Source organism: Balaenoptera ricei, chromosome 9, assembly GCF_028023285.1.
Source record: "Balaenoptera ricei isolate mBalRic1 chromosome 9, mBalRic1.hap2, whole genome shotgun sequence".
NCBI classification, from domain to species: Eukaryota; Metazoa; Chordata; class Mammalia; order Artiodactyla; family Balaenopteridae; genus Balaenoptera; species Balaenoptera ricei.
In genome coordinates, this window is record NC_082647.1 from 5,536,197 (window position 1) to 5,557,779 (window position 21,583).

General features: G+C 37.3%; 1 protein-coding gene across 1 annotated transcript in view; it reads right to left on the reverse strand.

The window, feature by feature from the left end:
* The window catches only part of GALNTL5 (polypeptide N-acetylgalactosaminyltransferase like 5), an 82,815-nt gene extending 61,824 nt beyond the window's left edge, over positions 1-20,991 (reverse strand). Inside the window, 2 exon segments of the mRNA XM_059932573.1 lie at positions 7,085-7,205; positions 20,718-20,991. Of these exon segments, the coding sequence (XP_059788556.1) occupies positions 7,085-7,205; positions 20,718-20,976 (380 nt within the window). The 5' untranslated portion in view covers positions 20,977-20,991.
* Between the last annotated feature and the right edge of the window lie 592 nt (positions 20,992-21,583).

The window sequence follows — 21,583 nt, forward strand, 5'->3', positions numbered from 1 at the left end:
CCAAAGAGCAAGTAGATGAGACACAGAGAGAGAGAGGATGCCCCCAAATAGAGAGAGACGGTGGTCCAGGGCGAACTCAAGCTACTCAGATCAATCTCTAGGATTACATTTAGTCCTGGGTATATCGTTTTCAGAAAACTATAAACTGAGTCCCTTCGGAGGAACGGGACAATGATATTGAAGGAGGCTGAAACCACGTCATACATGGTTACACCCCTAAGAGAAGCCTAATGTGTATGGGTTTCTCTAAAATTAATTGATAGGGGCTTCCCTGGTGGCGCAGTGGTTGAGAATCCGCCTGCTAATGCAGGGGACATGGGTTCGAGCCCTGGTCCGGGAAGATCCCACATGCCACGGAGCAACTAAGCCCGCGCGCCACAACTACTGAGCCTGTGCTCTAGAGCCCGTGAGCCACAACTACTGAGCCCACGGGCCACAACTACTGAAGCCCGCGCACCTAGAGCCCGTGCTCCGCAACAAAAGCCACAGCAATGAGAAGCCTGCGCACCGCAACGAAGAGTAGCCCCTGCTCACCGCAACTGGAGAAAGCCCGCATGCAGCAATGAAGACCCAATGAAGCCAAAAATTAAAAAAATTAAAAAAAATCAAATCCTAAAAGAATAATCCACAATTCATTCTACAAGGCCAACATTACTCTGATAACAAAACCAGACAAGGACAGTCAGGACAAATACAAATTGATAGCCCTCACAAACACTGATATAAAATTCCAAACAAAATTTCAGCAAATCAAATTCAATAATATATAAAAAGGATAATGCATCATTACCAAGTAGGGGATAGCCCATAAATATAACCTCTGTTTAACATTAGAAAATCAACATAATTTACCATCTTCACAAACTAAAGATACACACATCTCAATACACAGAAAAGGATGTGACAGAATTCAACAGCCGCCTGGCGAAAAATTCTCAGCAAACTAGGAATAGAAGGGAACTTCCTAAACCTGAAAAAGAACATCTGTGAAAAACCTAAAGATAACATCATACTCACTGATGAAAAGCTGAGAGTTAAGAGCAAGAACACAGCAAGGCTGCCCAATTTCACCTCTGCTATTCAACATTGTATTAGAGGTTTTAGCCAGTGCAGTAAGAAAAAGAAAAGCATGCCAACTGGAAAGGAAGAAGTAAAAGTGCATAGGTCATGCCCATCTACATAGAAAATCCAATAGAGATATCTTTGTGATCTTGGGCTAGGCAAAAGTAAATTAAAAAATAGAATAGGGCTTCCCTGGTGGCGCAGTGGTTGAGAATCTGCCTGCCAATGCAGGGGACACGGGTTCGAGCCCTGGTCTGGGAAGATCCCACATGCCGTGGAGAAACTAGGCCCGTGAGCCACAATTGCTGAGCCTGTGTGTCTGGAGCCTGTGCTCCGCAACAAGAGAGGCCGTGACAGTGAGAGGCCCGCGCACCGCGATGAAGAGTGGCCCCCACTTGCCGCAACTAGAGAAAGCCCTCGCGCAGAAACAAAGACCCAACACAGCCATAAATGAATGAATGAATAAATAAATAAATAAATAAATTAATTAATTAAAAAAAACAGAATAAAATTAAACAATTGGACTCCATCAAAATTAAAAACTTCTGCTTTTCAAAAGGCACTGTTAAGAGAACGAAAAAACAAGCCATAGACTAGGAAAATATACGTGTAATCATCAATATGATAAAGATCTTATACCAAAATATACTAAAAAATTCTCAAAACTCAATAATAAGAGAACAATCCAATTTTAAAATGGGCAAAATTTAATCTTCAATAAAGAAGATACACAGATAGCAAATAAACACATAAATAGATTGCAACATCATTAGACATCAAGAAAATGCCAATTAAACCACAATGAGATCCCACTACACACCTATTAGAATGGCTAAAATTCAAAATACTGGCCATACCAAGTGTTGGCAAAGATGTGGAGGAATTGGAAATCTCATTCATTGCTGATGGGAATGTAAGATAGTACAACTATTTTAGGAAAACGGCAGTTTCTTAAAAAATTAAACATACACCCTAAGATCTAGCCATTCCACTTGTAAAATATTTACATAAGAGAAAAAAGAACATCTGTTATGCAAAACTTGTCTTAAGAATATTCATACCAACTTTATTTGTAATAGGCAAAACCCGGAAACAATCTGTCCTATCAACAGATGAAAGGATAAACAAATTGTAGTACATCCGTACAGTAGAGCACTACTCAGCAATAAAAAGGAACTCCTTGCGACAACATGGCTAAATTTCAAAATAATTATGCTGCGTAAATTTTATTTATATAAAATTCTAGAGAAGAAAAATGAGCCTATGGCTGAGCAATCTCATTCCAGAAATCTTTACTCCATATATACTAACATGAGGGCATAAAAATATGTGTACAAGAGTGTTTATTACATCACTTTTGAAAAGCTGAAAAATTAAAAACAACCAGGATTTCTCTTAATGGGGAAACTGTATATTTATACAATGGATAACTGCTCTCAACTGTTAAAATGAATGAGGCAAGTTTTATGTGTAATGCTTTGAAAAAGTTCTCCACGATATGTTGTTAAGTTAAAAAAAACACATTATAGAATATACAATGTAAAATCCATTTTCATAAAAATGATATGATTATATTGTATGCTTACTGTCTACTTATAAATACGTGTATGTGTCTATACATTTTGGAAGGGTATACACTAACATCCTGACAGCGATGATCTCTCTGTGTCAAGTGGGGGGAAAATAGTTAGGTGACACCTTACGCATTAAGACAGAAGAAAAATCCCTAGGATCATGTGTGTTTTTACTTTCCCTTTTTATGCTTTTTTATATTTTCCAGGTTTTTCACAATTAACATTTCAAAGAAATCTGCACCTTTATTAATTACAAGAGGATAAATGGTAATTTTACTGTGCAGAAAATCTGAGAGTCGTTTTAATCAAGTGATCAAATTAACTTCACAAGTCACTTCACCAGTACTGGGACAAAGAGACATCGTGTGCCTTTTAATACAATGTGCTGAGAAGGATATGACATTCCTTCCATGGTATTCCTGTCAAAAATGCATGACCCGGATTTGATCACAAGGAAACATCAAACTCAAATTGAGGAGCATTCTACAAAATAACTGGTTAGATCTCTACAACTGTCACAGTCGTGGAAGATAAAGACTTAGGAACAGTTTCAGATGAAAGGACACTCAGGGAACAGGAACCCTGCACACAGTCTGTAGTCCTGGGTTAGATCCTTCCAGAAAGAGGACACTAGTGGGTTAAGTGTAAAAACTTGAATACCATCTGTACATTCGCTAATGGTATTGTATTGTTAATTTGCTGGTTTTGTTTATTGTTCTGGTTCTGAGGGTATGGACGATGTTAGCATTTGGGGAATCTAAGAAAATGCTAGGCAGGAATTCTATGAAATATTTTTGCAACAATTTTGTAAGTCTGAAATTATTTCAAAATTTAAAAGTTGAGAAATAAATAGAATTGGAAAACCAATCAACAAAAAATCTATTCTTCAAAGATTTGTATCAAGTATTTCTCTAGTTCAGTGAAAATAATAATATGAATTTTAAAGAAAAGCAAAGCTGAAATGGAAATTCCATTTAATGGAATGATGTAATTACTATAATAATGGCTGAAAATCTGCTGGATTCTAGATATTAGTAGTTACTCCTAATAGTTAACATATATTTTAAACACAGAAGTGTATTTCGTACAGAATTGAATTTCCTATTAACAAAGTTAATATTCTGAATACTAAAACTGCCAAGTTTGCTTCTTTCTTTGGACAATCTCTTTCTAAACTTCCTGTTTTTCTAACAAATAATCATATGATGAGGGAATGGAAGCAAAGGTGGTTACACTATTTTAGAAAATGAGTTTTAAGAGGAAGAAATGATGGCCTGCCTGGAGAGAAATTCATAACTTGTAAGCATGCAAAAATATTGACCTCCCTTTGCGGTAGTTCAATATTCAATCGAGAAAAAAAAGTTGTCCTCTAAATTAAATGTCTACCATGTTTTATGGTTTGAATAAATTTAAATTCTTTTTCTTTCATTATGAGCCAGATAGATTGTGTCATCATGTGCAAACATTATATCTCTTTTTTTCTTCAGTGAAAAATAGTTATTCTTTTTTTAAAATTGAAGTATAGTTGGTTTACAATGTTGAAGCACTACATCTCTTGAATGTGCCATATCATAAGTGATATTTAGCTACCTAGAAACTTTGTTGATTCTTATGTTTGTGGCTTCAAATGTTTGTCTTGTACACAAGTTGCAACAAGACAAAGTGGGTCCCACTTTGCCCTGTTTTTTGGAACATGGCTTTTGTCTCCGTATTACTGGAAGAGGCTTATATTCCTTAAGTACTTCTTATTTAGTAAAGAGAGGATATCAGCCCTCTTTGGCTAGAAACCATCAGAACCTAAAATATATTAAAAAGATATTAACACACATTTGCTACAACATGAATGAAACTTGAGGACATTATGCTAAGTGAAATAAGCCAGACACAAAAGGCAAATATTGTATGATTCCGCTTTTATGAAGTACCTAGAGTAGATAAAATTCACAGTGACAGAATGTAGACTGGTGGTTGCCAGGGGACTGGATGGAGGGAAGAGTGGGGAGTAAATGTTTAATGAAGACAGAGTCTCAGTTTGGGATGATGAAAAGTTCTGCAGATGGATAATGGCGATGGCTGTATAACAATGTTAATATACTTAATGCCACCAAATTGTACAGTTAAAAAGAGTTAAAATGGTAAATTTTATGTTATATACAGTTTACCAAAAGTTTTTTAAAAAGGCACTTACACAAACGATTGAAGGAACAATTTTAAAAAAAAAGCAGACTTTGAAGAAAAAAATAGGTAGCTGTCTGAAGCATTTTGTATTAGGAATAAATCTCCCTTTGACCAAAAGTCTTCATTGGTGATTTAATAAAAAGAACTTGTGGGTGATGCAATTCTTGGAAACCCCTAGAACACACTCTGAGCCAAGGAGAAGATATTCTCTACACTATAAGCTCTAGAATTTTGAAGTAGGCTTTTGACATTATCTGACTTCAAGTTCTAAAAACAGGAAACTATATTACAAGACTTCTAATATGCAAAAATTAAAATCTGGTTAGTAAATGTTTAAAAATTAGACCTTACTTGTTTTTAGACCAGTACACTGAAAACTATAAGACATTAACAAAAGAAATTGAAGGAGATGGAAAGATATTCTGTGCTCATGGATTGGAAGAATTAATATTGTTAAAATGTCCATATTTCCTAAAGCAATCTACAGGTTCAATGCAATCCCTATCAAAATTACAATGGCATTTTTCACAGAAATAGAACAAACAATCCTAGAATTTGTGTGGAATTACAAAAGACCCCAAATAGCCAAAGCAATCTTGAGAAAGAAGAACAAAGCTGGAGGACTCATGCGCCCCGGTTTCAAACTATATTACAAAGCTATTGTAATAAAAACAGTATGGTACTGGCATAAAAAGACACACAGATGAATGGAGCAGAGTAGAAAGCCCAGAAATAAACCCACACATGTATGGTCAATTAATTTATGACAAAGGAGCCAAGAATATACGATGGGGAAAGAACAGTCTCTTCAATAAATGGTGCTGGAAAAACTGAACAGCTACATGCAAAAGAATGAAACTGGACCTCTATCTCACACCATACCCTCAACTTAACTAGAAATGAATTAAATGAATATAAGACCTAAAACCATAAAACTCCTGGAAGAAAAGATAGGCAGTAAGCTCCTTAACATCAGTCTTGATTTATTTGGATCTGACACCAAAAGCAAAGGCAACAAAAGCAAAAATAAATAAGTGGGACTACATCAAACTATAAAGCTTCGCACAGCAAAGGAAACCTTCAACAAAATGAAAAGGCAACCTACTGAATGGGAGAAAATATTTGCAAATCATATATCTGATAAGGGGTTAATACCCAACATATGTAAAGAAATCATACAACTCAATATTGAAAAAACAAACAAACAAACCAATCTGATTAAAAAATGGGCAGAGGATCTGAATAGACATTTTTTCCAAAGAAGACATACAGATGGGCAACAGGCACATGAAAAGATGCTCAGCATCACTAATCATCAGGGAAATGCAAATCAAAACCACAATAAGATATCACTTCACACCTGTTTGAATGGCTCTTATCAAAAAGACAAGAGGTAACAAGAGTTGGTGAGGATGTGGAGAAAAGGGAACCCTTGTGCACCTTTGGTAGGAATGTAAATTGGTGCAGCCACTATGGAAAACCAGTATGGAAGTTCCTCAAAAAATTAAAAATAGAACTGCCATATGATCCAGCAATTCCAATTCCGGGTATTTACCTGAAGAAAACAAAAGCACTAACTCAAAAAGATACATGCACCCCCATGTTCATTACAGCATTATTTACAAGCCAAGACATGGGAGCAACCTAAGTGTCCATGGGTGGATGAATAAAGAAAAGGTAATATATATCTATATAGCTATATCTATATGTTATATATCTACATCTATATCTATATATATAATTCAGCCATAAAAAATGAGGAAATCTTGCCATTTGCAATAACATGAATGGATCTTGATGGCATTATGCTAAGTGAAACAAGTCAGAGAAGAGAAAGACAAATACCATATGCTCTCACTTACATGTAGAATCTCAAACAAACAAAACACAATCCGCGCCCCCCCCCCCAAAAAAAAACAAGCTCAAGATACAGAGAACAGATTGGTGGTCGCCAGAGGCAGAGGGTGGGTGAAACGGGTGAAGGAGGTCAAAAGGTACAAACTTCCAGTTATAAAATTAATGTCACAGGGATGTAATGTATAGCATGGTGACTGTAGTTAATAATACTGTACTGCATATTTGAAAGTTACTAAGAAAGATCTTACAAGTTCTCATCACAAGAAAAAAATCTTTTTTGGATTTATGTATAGTGACCGATGTTAACTAGACTTACTGTGATGATCATTTTGCAACATATACAAATATCAAATCATTATGTTGTATATCTGAAACTATGTAATATGTAAAAAAAAATATCAGGAGGAACATACATTTTATTCCTCGTATCTGGCACATCTCTGTGGTTGCCCAAGTTTTTACTGATAATGGAATTAAATCCATATTTTGAATATCCATGAATAAGTTCTGGGTCCGAATAGTTAAAATCCTTACCTGCAAGAAAAGGTATTAGTCACATAAGTATAGGTTTACTACCATCACGTTGATAAAAGACAATAACAACTATATCCTGAATTCACTCCTTTTATAACATGTCAGAGTAGCTTTCCTGGAACCTAAACTACTCCCAGAAGACAAGGTTAAAATCAAAGTATTCACACAAGTCAAAGCAGATTCCTTAGCAAAGTAAGAACAACAAGCTACCCTAGAGTCATTCAGTTTCTCCAGAGAAGGAAGTGCTCAGCCTCCTTGGTCCCATCATGATTTGCAACTGTCGTGTGAAATTATATTAACTGAGGGATTTAGGGAAGGTGGGAGAATGGGAGCTGAAGCCCCTCTCCCAAATCTCTGTTTGAGAGAATAATACAAGATGACAGAGGACAACCCAAACATATCAGTCATAGCAATAAATGAAGTTGGCATAAATTTCCCATTAAAAGATAAAAACTCTTAGATGGTAATAAAAAACCAAATGTAGAGGATTAACCAAGATGGCGGAGTAGAAGGACGTGCTCTCACTCCCTCTTGCTAGAGCACCAGAATCACAACTGGCTGCTGGACAATCATTGACAGGAAGACCCTGGACTTCACCAAGGAGGATACCCCACGTCCAAGGACAGAGGAGAAGCCACAGTGAGACGGTAGGAGGGGCACAATCAGAGTAAAATCAAATCCCATAACTGCTGGGTGGGTGACTCACAGACTGGCGAACACTTATACCACAGAAGTCCACCCACTGGCGTGAAGGTTCTGAGCCCCACGTCAGGCTTCCCAACCTGGGGGTCTGGCAACGGGAGGAGGAATTCCTAGAGAATCAGACTTTGAAGCCTAGTGGGAATTGATTGCAGGACTTCCACAGGACTGGGGGAAACAGAGACCCAACTCTTGGAGGGCACACACAAAGTAGTGTGCGCATCAGGACCCAGGGGAAGGAGCAGTGACCCTGGGGGAGACTGAACCAGACCTACCTGCTGGTGTTGGGGGGTCTCCTGCAGAGGCGGGGGGTGGCTCTGTTTCACCGTGGGGACAAGGACACTGGCAGCGGAGGTTCTGGGAAGTACTCCTTGGCGTGAGCCCTCCCAGAGTCTGCCATTAACCCCACCAAAGAGCCCAGGTAGGCTCCAGTGTTGGGTTGCCTCAGGCAAAACAACCAACAGGGAGGGAACCCAGCCCCACCCATCAACAGTCAAGTGGATTAAAGTTTTACTGAGCTCTGACCGCCACAGCAACAGTCAGCTCTACCCACCACCAGAGCCTCCCATCAAGCCTCTTAGATAGCCTCAACCACCAGAGGGCAGACAGCAGACGCAAGAAAAACTACAATCCTGCAGCCTGTGGACCAAAAACCACAGTTACAGAAAGATAGACAAGATGAAAAGGCAGAGGGCTATGTACCAGATGAAGGAACAAGATAAAACCCCAGAAAAACAACTAAATGAAGTGGAGATAGGCAACCTTCCAGAAAAAGAATTCAGAATAATGATAGTGAAGATGATCCAGGACCTCAGAATAAGAATGGAGGCAAAGATTGAGAAGATGCAAGAAATGATTAACAAAGACCTAGAAGAATTAAAGAACAAACAAACAGAGATGACCAATACAATTACGGAAATGAAAACTACACTAGAAGGAATCAATAGCAGAATAACTGAGGCAGAAGAACGGATAAGTGACCTGGAAGACAGAATGGTGGAATTCACTGCTGCGGAACAGACTAAAGAAAAAACAATGAAAAGAAATGAAGACAGCCTAAGAGACCTCTGGGACAACATTAAACGCAACAACATTCACATTATAGGGGTCCCAGAAGGAGAAGAGAGAGAGAAAGGACCAGAGAAAATATTTGAAGAGATTATAGTCAAAAACTTCCCTAACATGGGAAAGGAAATAGCCACCCAAGTCCAGGAAGCGCAGAGAGTCCCATACAGGATAAACACAAGGAGAAACACACCAAGACACATAGTAATCAAAGTGGCAAAAATTAAAGACAAAGAAAAATTATTGAAAGCAGCAAGGGAAAAACGACAAATAACATACAAAGGAACTCCCATAAGGTTAACAGCTGACTTCTCAGCAGAAACTCTGCAAGCCAGAAGGGAGTGGCATGACATACTTAAAGTGATGAAAGGGAAGAAACTACAACCAAGATTACTCTACCCAGCAAGGATCTCATTTAGATTTGATGGAGAAATCAAAAGCTTTACAGACAAGCAAAAGCTAAGAGAATTCAGCACCACCAAACCAGCTCTACAACAAATGCTAAAGGAACTTCTCTAAGTGGGAAACACAAGAGAAGAAAAGGACCTACAAAAACAAACACAAAACAATTAAGAAAATGGTCATAGGAACATACATATCGATAATTACCTTAAACGTGAATGGATTAAATGCCCCAACCAAAAGACATAGACTGGCTGAATGGATACAAAAACAAGACCCATATATATGCTGTCTACAAGAGACCCACTTTAGACCTAGGGACACATACAGACTGAAAGTGAGGGGATGGAAAAAGATATTCCATGCAAATGGAAATCAAAAGAAAGCTGGAGTAGCTATACTCATATCAGATAAAATAGACTTTAAAATAAAGAATGTTACAAGAGACAAGGAAGGACACTACATAATGATCAAGGGATCAATCCAAGAAGAAGATATAACAATTATAAATATATATGCACCCAACATAGGAGCACCTCAATACATAAGGCAACTGCTAACAGCTATAAAAGAGGAAATCGACAATAACACAATAATAGTGGGGGACTTTAACACCTCACTTACACCAATGGACAGATCATCCAAAATGAAAATAAATAAGGAAACAGAAGCTTTAAATGACACAATAGACCAGATAGATTTAATTGATATATATAGGACATTCCATCCAAAAACAGCACATTACACGTTCTTCTCAAGTGCGCACGGAACATTCTCCAGGATAGATCACATCTTGGGTCACAAATCAAGCCTCAGTAAATTTAAGAAAATTGAAATCATATCAAGCATCTTTTCTGACCACAACGCTATGAGATTATAAATGAATTACAGGGAAAAAAAACGTAAAAAACACAAACACATGGAGGCTAAACAATACGTTACTAAATAACCAAGAGATCACTGAAGAAATCAAAGAGGAAATAAAAAAATACCTAGAGACAAATGACAATGAAAACACGATGACCCAAAACCTATGGGATGCAGCAAAAGCAGTTCTAAGAGGGAAGTTTATAGCTATACAAGCCTACCTAAAGAAACAAGAAAAATCTCAAGTAAACAGTCTAACCTTACACCTAAAGAAACTAGAGAAAGAAGAACAAACAAAACTCAAAGTTAGCAGAAGGAAAGAAATCATAAAGATCAGAGCAGAAATAAATGAAATAGAAACAAAGAAAACAATAGCAAAGATCAATAAAACTAAAAGTTGGTTCTTTGAGAAGATAAACAAAATTGATAAGCCATTAGCCAGACTCATCAAGAAAAAGAGGGAGAGGACTCAAATCAATAAAATCAGAAATGAAAAAGGAGAAGTTACAACAGACACCACAGAAATACAAAGCATCCTAAGAGACTACTATAAGCAACTTTATGCCAATAAAATGGACAACCTGGAAGAAATGGACAAATTTTTAGAAAGGTATAACCTTCCAAGACTGAACCAGGAAGAAACAGAAAATATGAACAGACCAATCACAAGTAATGAAATTGAAACTGTGATTAAAAATCTTCCAACAAACAAAAGTCCAGGACCAGATGGCTTCACAGGTGAATTCTATCAAACATTTAGAGAAGAGCTAACACCTATCCTTCTCAAACTCTTCCAAAAAATTGCAGAGGAAGGAACACTCCCAAACTCATTCTATGAGGCCACTATCACCCTGATACCAAAACCAGACAAAGACACTACCAAAAAAGAAAATTACAGACCAATATCACTGATGAATATAGATGCAAAAATCCTCAACAAAATACTAGCAAACAGAATCCAACAACACATTAAAAGGATCATACACCACGATCAAGTGGGATTTATCCCAGGGATGCAAGGATTCTTCAATATATGCAAATCAATCAATGTGATACACCATATTAACAAATTGAAGAAGAAAAACCATATGATCATCTCAATAGATGCAGAAAAAGCTTTTGACAAAATTCAACACCCATTTCTGATAAAAACTCTCCAGAAAGTGGGCATAGAGGGAACCTACCTCAACATAATAAAGGCCATATATGACAAACCCACAGGAAACATCATTCTCAATGGTGAAAAACTGAAAGCATTTCCTCTAAGATCAGGAACGAGACAAGCATGTCCACTCTCACCACTATTATTCAACATAGTTCTGGAAGTCCTAGCCACAGCAATCAGAGAAGAAAAAGAAATAAAAGGAATACAAATTGGAAAAGAAGTAAAACTGTCACTGTTTGCGGATGACATGATACTATACATAGAGAATCCTAAAACTGCCACCAGAAGACTGCTAGAGCTAATTAATGAATATGGTAAAGTTGCAGGATACAAAATTAATGCACAGAAATCTCTTGCATTCCTATACACTAATGATGAAAAATCTGAAAGAGAAATTATGGAAACACTCCCATTTACCACTGCAACAAAAAGAATAAAATACCTAGGAATAAACCTACCTAGGGAGACAAAGAACTGTATGCAGAAAACTATAAGACACTGATGAAAGAAATTAAAGATGATACCAACAGATGCAGAGATATACCATGTTCTTGGATTGGAAGAATCAACATTGTGAAAATGAGTATACTACCCAAAGCAATCTACAGATTCAATGCAATCCCTATCAAATTACCAATGGCATTTTTTACGGAGCTAGAATAAATCATCTTAAAATTTGTATGGAGACACAAAAGACCCCGAATAGCCAAAGCAGTCTTGAGGGAAAAAAATGGAGCTGGAGGAATCAGACTCCCTGACTTCAGACTATACTACAAAGCTACAGTAATCAAGACAATATGGCACTGGCACAAAAACAGAAACATAGATCAATGGAACAAGATAGAAAGCCCAGAGATTAACCCACGCACCTATGGTCAACTAATCTATGACAAAGGAGGCAAAGATATACAATGGAGAAAAGACAGTGTCTTCAATAAGTGGTGCTGGGAAAACTGGACAGCTACATGTAAAAGAATGAAATTAGAATACTCCCTAACACCATACACAAAAATAAACTCAAAATGGATTAGAGACCTAAATATAAGACTGGACACTATAAAACTCTTAGAGGAAAACATAGGAAGAACACTCTTTGACATAAATCACAGCAAGATCTTTTTTGATCCACCTCCTAGAGTAATGGAAATAAAAACAAAAATAAACAAATGGGACCTAATGAAACTTCAAAGTTTTTGCACAGCAAAGGAAACCATAAACAAGACGAAAAGACAACCCTCAGAATGGGAGAAAATATTTGCAAATGAATCAACGGACAAAGGATTAATCTCCAAAATATATAAACAGCTCATTCAGCTCAATATTAAAGAAACAAACACCCCAATCCAAAAATGGGCAGAAGACCTAAATAGACATTTCTCCAAAGAAGACAGACAGACGGCCACGAAGCACATGAAAAGATGCTCAACATCACTAATTATTAGAGAAATGCAAATCAAAACTACAATGAGGTATCACCTCACTCCTGTTAGAATGGGCATCATCAGAAAATCTACAAACAACAAATGCTGGAGAGGGTGTGGAGAAAAGGGAACCCTCTTGCACTGTTGGTGGGAATGTAAATTGATACAGCCACTGTGGAGAACAATATGGAGGTTCCTTAAAAAACTAAAAATAGAATTACCATATGACCCAGCAATCCCACTACTGGGCATATACCCAGAGAAAACCGTAATTCAAAAAGACACATGCACCCGAATGTTCATTGCAGCACTATATACAATAGCCAGGTCATGGAAGCAACCTAAATGCCCATCAACAGACGAATGGATAAAGAAGTTGTGGTACATATCTACAATGGAATATTACTCAGCCATAAAAAGGAACGAAATTGAGTCATTTGTTGAGAAGTGGATGGATCTAGAGACTGTCATACAGAGTGAAGTAAGTCAGAAAGAGAAAAACAAATATCGTATATTAATGCATGTATGTGGAACCTAGAAAAATGGTACAGATGAGCCGGTTTGCAGGGCAGAAGTTGAGACACAGATGTAGAGAACGGACATATGGACACCAAGGGGGGAAAACTGCGGTGGGGTGGGGATGGTGGTGTGCTGAATTGGGTGACTGGGATTGACATGTATACACTGATGTGTATAAAATTGATGCCTAATAAGAACCTGCAGTATAAAAAAAAAAAAAAAAAAACAACTAATACTAAACTTTCATTGGGTTATTTGTATGGAAATATGTTAATATAAATGTTTCAGACATTACATGAAATTTCTAAAAATCTTATATTTGTATTTGTATGGAAATATGTATGGAAATATGTGAATATAAATGTTTCAGACATTACATGAAATTTCTAAAAATCTTGTATGTTCTGGTATAATGTTATAAGTAATAATCCTAGTTATTACTTTAAAATGTATATCTCAGAAATAACTAATTTTCTTGCCAACTGCATTATTATGAACTTTCATCAACTCTTTAACTGTGGTCATTTTTAAGTCTTTTGTCATTTACAGACAGTTCTGGGTGTACTCTGATGCTTTTGCAAATATGTTCCTATAAAAGGGTTTCATCTTAAAGAAATTCATGGAAAAGACTCTGACAAGTACAGGTTTCTGGTAACTGACTGTACTGCTGAACAAAATGAATAAGCATTTTCAGAACTCTAATGAAAAACTGATGAACTCATAAAAGTGCTAACAAAAGATCAAGATGAAAAAAAAAATTAATTACATGGGACTGAGTGAACTGATGAGGATGAGTATAATTTTTGTGACTTTCTGTCTGAATTAAAAAAAAAAAAATCCCACAAGGACTCAGAGGCAAAGAATATACAAATCAATTTTCACTGCAAAGTAAAGGAGCTGTTACAGTGGAGGATTACTGGACTGAATGTCAATATTATGACATAGTATGAATGTGTTTCATGTTTGGTAATTGCAATCATTGTTGCTTTTGTTGTGGTCATCCATGTACAATGCTTGGTGTCAGTCTATTTATCTCTTGTAAAAATAAAATATAGTGTGTGTGTGAGAAAAAAAAAAAAAAGAACAGGGGTAGCTATACTTATGAGACAAAATAAACTTTAAGTGAAAAGTTAAAAAAAAAAACAAAACACCAAATGTAACCATAAACGATAAATAAGATGAACTAAAATGGTTAAAAGTGAAGGAACGGTCAAAGACTACAGGAGTCAAAATAATTTTTAAAGCATAGAATTCACTGGAAGGACAATCCAGAAGGTCATTTTATACTCACAATAAGTCACAGTAAAGATTTAATAGTAATGAGCTTGTAGACATCAAATAATGCTGCAGCAAAATACTTAAAGAAAAATTGTTAGAAATATCAATATATGTTGCCACAAACGAACAGTAATGGAAGTTTCTAAGAACAACTCTGAATCAGACAAAAAGTTAGAAACTTGAATAACATAATTAGTTAAGTTTCCTTAGTAGATTTTATGTTGTGCTTTGTTTTTGAGAGAATAAACTTTCTTTTCCAATGCCCAAAGAGTGTTTTCCAAAATTGGTATAAATTCTATACTGGATATAAAGAGAATTCCCATCAAAAAGTGACCCCATTTCCCCTCGGTCCTCTTTCTTACACCTAAAAACTCCTTGGCTCTGAAAGGTGAGTGTAAGGAGGCAGGTTGCCTGGGAGCCTCAGGACAGGGGCAAGGACACGGTGGGCTCCTGATTTCTTTGTTGCCTCCCGTAAATCCCAGACAGGGGGCTGTCGAAGGCTGCAGGTGGAACCACTAATGGGCACAGACAAAACAAGCCCCAAGATAAGCCTGTTCCACCAGCCACAGGGCCAGGAAAAAGGATAACTAACCACAGAAACCCTCTGGCAGCACCCACTCTAGTCCAATCAAGCACCAACGGGAGAACCACACCGCCCCCTGTTGGCTCCAGTGGGCAGAGCAGGGAGCGGGTCCACCTCTACCCCAAGGGAACAAGGGGCCGTGCTCCTCTCCCCTGAGCATAACCTACCCTTCCGTCCCCCTTCCTGGCAGAAGAAGGCAGTGTTCTGACTACCTGTCTGGCTGGTGTGGGTGGGCTGAGCAGGGAGCTGGTCTTCCAGAAGCCTGCCGGGTAGAAGCAGGTGGTGCTCTGATTCTCCCTAAGGTAGTGTCTTGTCAGTGGCGTGCTGAGCCTCCAGCCCCACCTGGCAGCAACAAGTCTTAACGAGGTGGCGCAAGGTGAGGATAGTCACTACGCCATGCACCCACTGCCCCTCATATCCATGGGGGTCCAGGGAGAGCTGAACCTCCACCCTCAATGGCAGCAGGTTGTGCAAAGCGGGATAGTTGATATTCTGCTTACCCCATCTCCTGACCCTGGTGTCAGGGAGGCCCACTGGGGAGCTGAACTCAGAGACAACAATGTCATGCAAGTCAGCGCCCCATTTCACCAACGGGGCTGCTGAACGTCCCCTCCACCATCCACAGCGTGGCAGTGCCCACGCTCCACGGTTGCCAGGGTGGAGTCGGCAGGTCCAGCAGGAAGCAAACACACCCACCCACCTGGCCCTTGTGCTGCATCTCAACAGAGGTCGGCCTAACAAAGAAGCTTAAACAGGGCCCAGAGTTTCATAATGTCCAAAATGCCCAGGATACAACCGAAAATCTTTTGTCGTACAAAGAACCAGGGAGATCTCAAATTGAATAGGAAAAGACAATCGACAGATGTCAATACCAAGATGAATCAGAGGTCAGAATGATCTCAGATGTTAAAGCAGCCATCATAAAAATGCTCAGAAACACAAAAAGGGGAAATCTCAGCAAAGAAATAGAAGTTATAAAAAAGAACCAAATGGAAATTATAGAACTAAAAATAATCTAATAAAACACTCGCTAGATGGGCTTAATATTAAGTAGAATAGTGATAACAGAATCCACCTACTCTGAGCAACGGAGAAAATAGACTAAAAAAAAGAAAAATGAAGAGAGTCTCAGGGACCCATGAGCTAACAACGAAAGAGCTAATATTCATATTATTGGAGTCTCAGAAGGATAGGAGAGTGAGGAATGAAAAAGTGCTCTAAAAAATAATAGTAGAAAAGTTCACAAATTTGGTGAAAGATGGACGTCTACAGCTTCAAGAGGCTGAGCAAACTCCCAAGTAGGATACACCAAAGAAATCCATGCCACATCATAATTAAGCTTCTGAAAACTCCAGACAAAAGAAAACTCTTGAAAGCTGCAGACAGAAAGGAGGCAGTACTCACAGAGGAAAGATCTGAATGACTGTGGATTTCTCGTCTGAATCATGGAGGAGAGAAGGAAGTGGGAAAACATTTCGAGTGCTGAACAGAAAGAACTATCATCAGCAAAGTCTAGGTCAGCAAAAATATCCTTCGGGAATCATGAGAAAAATAAAGATACGTTCAGATGAAGAAACACTAAGAATTTGTGACTAGCAAACCCACCCTCAAAGAATCAAAAAAGAAAGTTCTGTAAACAAAAAAGGAAAATCATAGCAGATGAAGGGTTGCAACCTCAGAAAAGAAAAAAGAACATCCAAAAGGGTAAAAAATATAATAGCCTGTGCTCATGAGTTTCTTAAGTCTCACTCAGTGATTGGAGCAAACACTACACCACCATCTGATGTGGTGCTCCGTGTACACAGAGGAAATGCTGAAGATAATCGTATTTTAAAATTGAGGATGCTAATGGACTTTGCTTTTTACGCTTTACTGGAAGTGGCAAAACATTGATTCAACAAGACCTCAGTGAGTTACACATGTATCATGTTAATACCTAGAGCAACCACGAATAGAGCTACACAAAGCAATACATTAAAAGAATACTGGAAGTAAATCAAGATGGGATTCTGAAACATGTTCAGGTAACTAACAATAAGGTACGAAAAGAGAACAGAAGAATGAGAAATGGAAGAAGCAAACAAAAAAATAATAAAATGGATGACTTAAACCTTAACATATGAATAATTATATTAAATGAAAATGATCTAAATATATCAGTTAAAGACATAGATTGTCAGAGTGCATTAAAAAATATGTTCTAACAATATGCTGTCTACAAGAAACTCCCCTCAATGTGATGTAGGTGGATTGAAAGTAAAAGGATAGAAAAAGATATATCTTGCAAATAATTTAAAAAGCAGGACTAACTACATTAATATCAGATAAAATAGACTTTAGAACAAAGAAAATTACTAGAGACAAAGAGGGACAGTATACACTGATAAAAGATCAGTCTACCAGTAATATATGATGATCCTAAATAGAAACATACCAAAAAACAGTCTCAAAATACATGGAACAAAAACGCATAGGGTTGAAAGGAGAAACAGACAAACCCATGATTATAATTGGGCTCTTCAACACCCACTCTTAGCAACTGTCAGAACTACTAGCCAAAAACTCAGCAAGGATACAGAAGAATTGAACAATACAATCAACCAACCGGACCTGACTGAGATTACATATATATAAAACACTTCACCTAACAGTACCGGAATACACATTTTTTTTCAAGTATCCATGGAGCATTCACCAAGATAGGCCATATCCTGGATCATAAAACAAACCTCAAAAAAACCCTAAAAGAATCGAAATCATAGCGTATATTTTGTGACTACAGTGGAATCAAACTGGATGTCAGTTACAGAAAGACAGAAAATTATTCAAAACACTTGGAAATTAAACAATCTATTTCCAAATAATCCAAGAAGAAAGTCTCAAAGGGAATATAAAAATACATAGAACAGAATGAAAATGAAAATTCAACATATTAAAATATGTGGAATGCAGGTAAAGTAATATTATTAAGATATCAATTCTCCCCAGACTGATCTATAGACTCAATGCAATTCCATTCAAAATACCAGCAGGCTTTTTTGTAGAAATTGACAAGCTGTTTCTAAAATATATATGGACCAGCAAAAGACCTAGAGTAACCAAAACAATTTCTAAGAAGAATGAGAATAGAGTTCAGAAACAGATACAACAAAAATGACCAATTGATTTTTAAAAAATAAATTTATTTATTTTATTTATTTTTGGCTGCATTGTGTCTTCGTTGCTGTGCACGGGCTTTCTCTAGTTGGGGCGAGCGGGGGCTACTCTTGGTTGCGGTGCACAGACTTATTGCGGTGGCTTCTCTTTTTGCGGAGCATGGGCTCTAGGCGCACGGGCTTCAGTAGTTGGGGCACGCAGGTGCAGTAGTTGTGGCTCACGGGCTCTAGAGTGCAGGCACAGTAGTTGTGGCGCACGGCTTAGCTGCTCCGCAGTATGTGGGATCTTCCCGGACCAGGGTTCGAACGTATGTCCCCTGAATTGGCAGGCAGATTCTTAACCACTGCGCCACCAGGGAAGCCCTGGCCAATTGATTTTTGATAAAGGGACCAAGATGGGAAAATGAAAGTTTTTCAACAAATGGTGTTGGATCCATATGGAAAAATGAACTATGATCCTTACCTCACAGCATCACAGAAATTAATTCAAAACGGAGTTAATGTAAAACCTAAAACTTTAAAATTTCTAAAAAAAAAAAACGATAGAAGGAAATATTTGTGAACTTGAGGTAGGCAAAGATTTCTTAGATAAAACATAAAAAACATAAACCACACAAGAAAATGTGATAAATTGACCATCGAAATTTAAAATCTTGCTTCTTGAATGAAACCACTCAGAGGAGAATGAAGATGTCCAGCATGGTGACTCTAGTCAGCACACTGTATTATATACTTGCAAGTTGCTAAGACAGTATACCTTAAGTTATCTCCTGAAGTACTGAGATAACTTTTATCCTTTCCAAAGAAAATGCAATGAATAATAATGGTGAATTACGTGATTATAAATAATTTTGTTTTCAACTGTAGAAATTAGAAAACATTCTCCTTTTGGAATATAAGAATAAATTGTATATTAACAGTAAAAAAATAAAAAAATTAAAAAGTTATCATCACAAGAAAAAAAATGGTAACTATATGTGATGATGGATGTTAATTAACTTTATTGTGGTAACCATTTTGCAATATATACATATATAAAAATCATTGTGTTGTACACCTAAAACGAATACAATGATATATATCAATTATATCTCAATTAAAAAAAGAGAGAATGAAAAGACAAGGCACAGACTTGTGCAAAATATTTGCAACTCACAAATCAAAGGATTTGATACCAGAATATATTTTAAAAGTCTTAGAAATCAGAAGACAAACATCCCAATTTAAAAATGGACAGAAGACTTGGAGAGACACTTTACAAAAGGAGATGTATGTGTGGCCACTAAGCACATGAAAAGGTGTTCAAAATCCTTAGTTGTAGGGAAATGCAAATTAAGGCCACTATGATACCATTACTCACGCATTAGAATGGTTAAAATCTAAAAATCTGACCATGTCAAGTGTTGGCCAAATCTGGAGAAAATGGAATTCTCATCCACTGTTGAAGGAAATATAAAATGGCACCCTTCCTTTGGAAACCGGTTTGTCATTTTCTTTAAAGTTAAGCATACAGCTACCATATGTCCCATCCATCCCACACCTAGGTATTTACCTGAGAGAAACAAAATATGTTTATACAAAGACTTACATGTTAATATCCATAGTGGCATTGCAATTCATTCCAGAATAGCTACAAATATATTAAAAATACATACTATGGGTCTTCCCTGGTGGCGCAGTGGTTAAGAATCCACCTGCCAATGCAGGGGACACGGGTTCAAGCCCTGGTCCGGGAAGATCCCACATGCCGCAGAGCAACTAAGCCCACGTGCCACAACTACTGAGCCCACGTGCCACAACTACTGAAGCCCACGTGCCTAGAGCCCGTGCTCCACAACAAGAGAAGCCACCACAATGAGAAGCCCGCACACCGCAAGGAAGAGTAGCCCCCGCTCACCGCAACTAGAGAAAGCCGAAGCACAGCAACGCAGCCTAAACAAAGAAATTTATTTTTAAAAATACATACTGTATTTTTCTTAAAGAAAATACATAAAAGAAATGAGGAAGATATCTAGGGAGGAGGAAGAATGGGGTGAAGTTTTTACTGTACCTATTAAAATTTATTTCTTTGAAACACAGAAAGCTATCTGAAACAAATACAGCAAACTACATAAAAATTGTTAAATTTAGGTGGTAAATACACACAAGCCTGTTTTATTATTTTCTGTGTGTGTGTGTGTGTGTGTGTGTGTGTGTGTGTGTGTGTGTGTATGGATATATATGAATATATATGAGAAATATTTCATAATTTAAAATTGAATTGCTCTAAAAAAGGACATTCTCTCACTCTTCCCAATTATTAAATTTATGGTATATTTTCCCCTTAAAATGGCTAACAGAGGAAATCAAAATACTTACCTAATTTTATAAATGACTTCTGTTCTGTAGTTTCATCTTCATTAGGCCTTTTGACTCTTACATAAGGTCTTGGTATTTGCACTGAGCCATGTTCAGTTTGCAATTTCTTCCCAAGGGACCAAATTAATGGATTTCCTTTCTCCTGGATCTTCTTCTCCTGGTTCTTCACATGATTATGGTGAAAATAAATAAAGATGGTTGTCCAGATCCCAAGTGTCAAGGATCCATGGAGTAAACATTGAATTATAACATTTCTCATTGTAAACCTAGCATTTTTGAAGGTCCATTTTAACATTTCCTAAACCATAAGGATTTAAGAGAAGCTGTATTAGCTATTGTGATGGTTTAGAGATCATCAACTTGGCTTAAATTCAATTTACAGTGTTTTAAAAACAGGATTATTTTGATATCAGTGCTTATCATATACTTTGATACGAGAAAGTGTATCCTTTAAAAAACTCTTAAAACTGATATTCATCAGATTTCTTAACATGAAAATGTATAACGTGCTTATAAAACATACACTATCATTTAAAGTCATTGACCCAGACTCCTGAGATAAAACTAAAGCAAACAATGTGAAAGAAAGGTTTCTCATCCCTTCCACCTTCTCGACGCATCTAGGAGTGATGGCATAGGTCTCTGTTTTAAAAAGCTGATTTGACACTAATCAGACTGTTAGAAATGTAAAAACATGCACTATCCCATGGTGGAAAGAAAGTGGGCAGTGAGAAGCGCGGACCCCCCTGATGGGACTGTGAAATGGTACAGCCACTTTGCAATCTCTATGCAGGTTGAGTCTATACATAGGGAATGTGGAAGTAGTTCCATCCCTAGAAATATACCCCAAAGAGACTCTCGCCAGG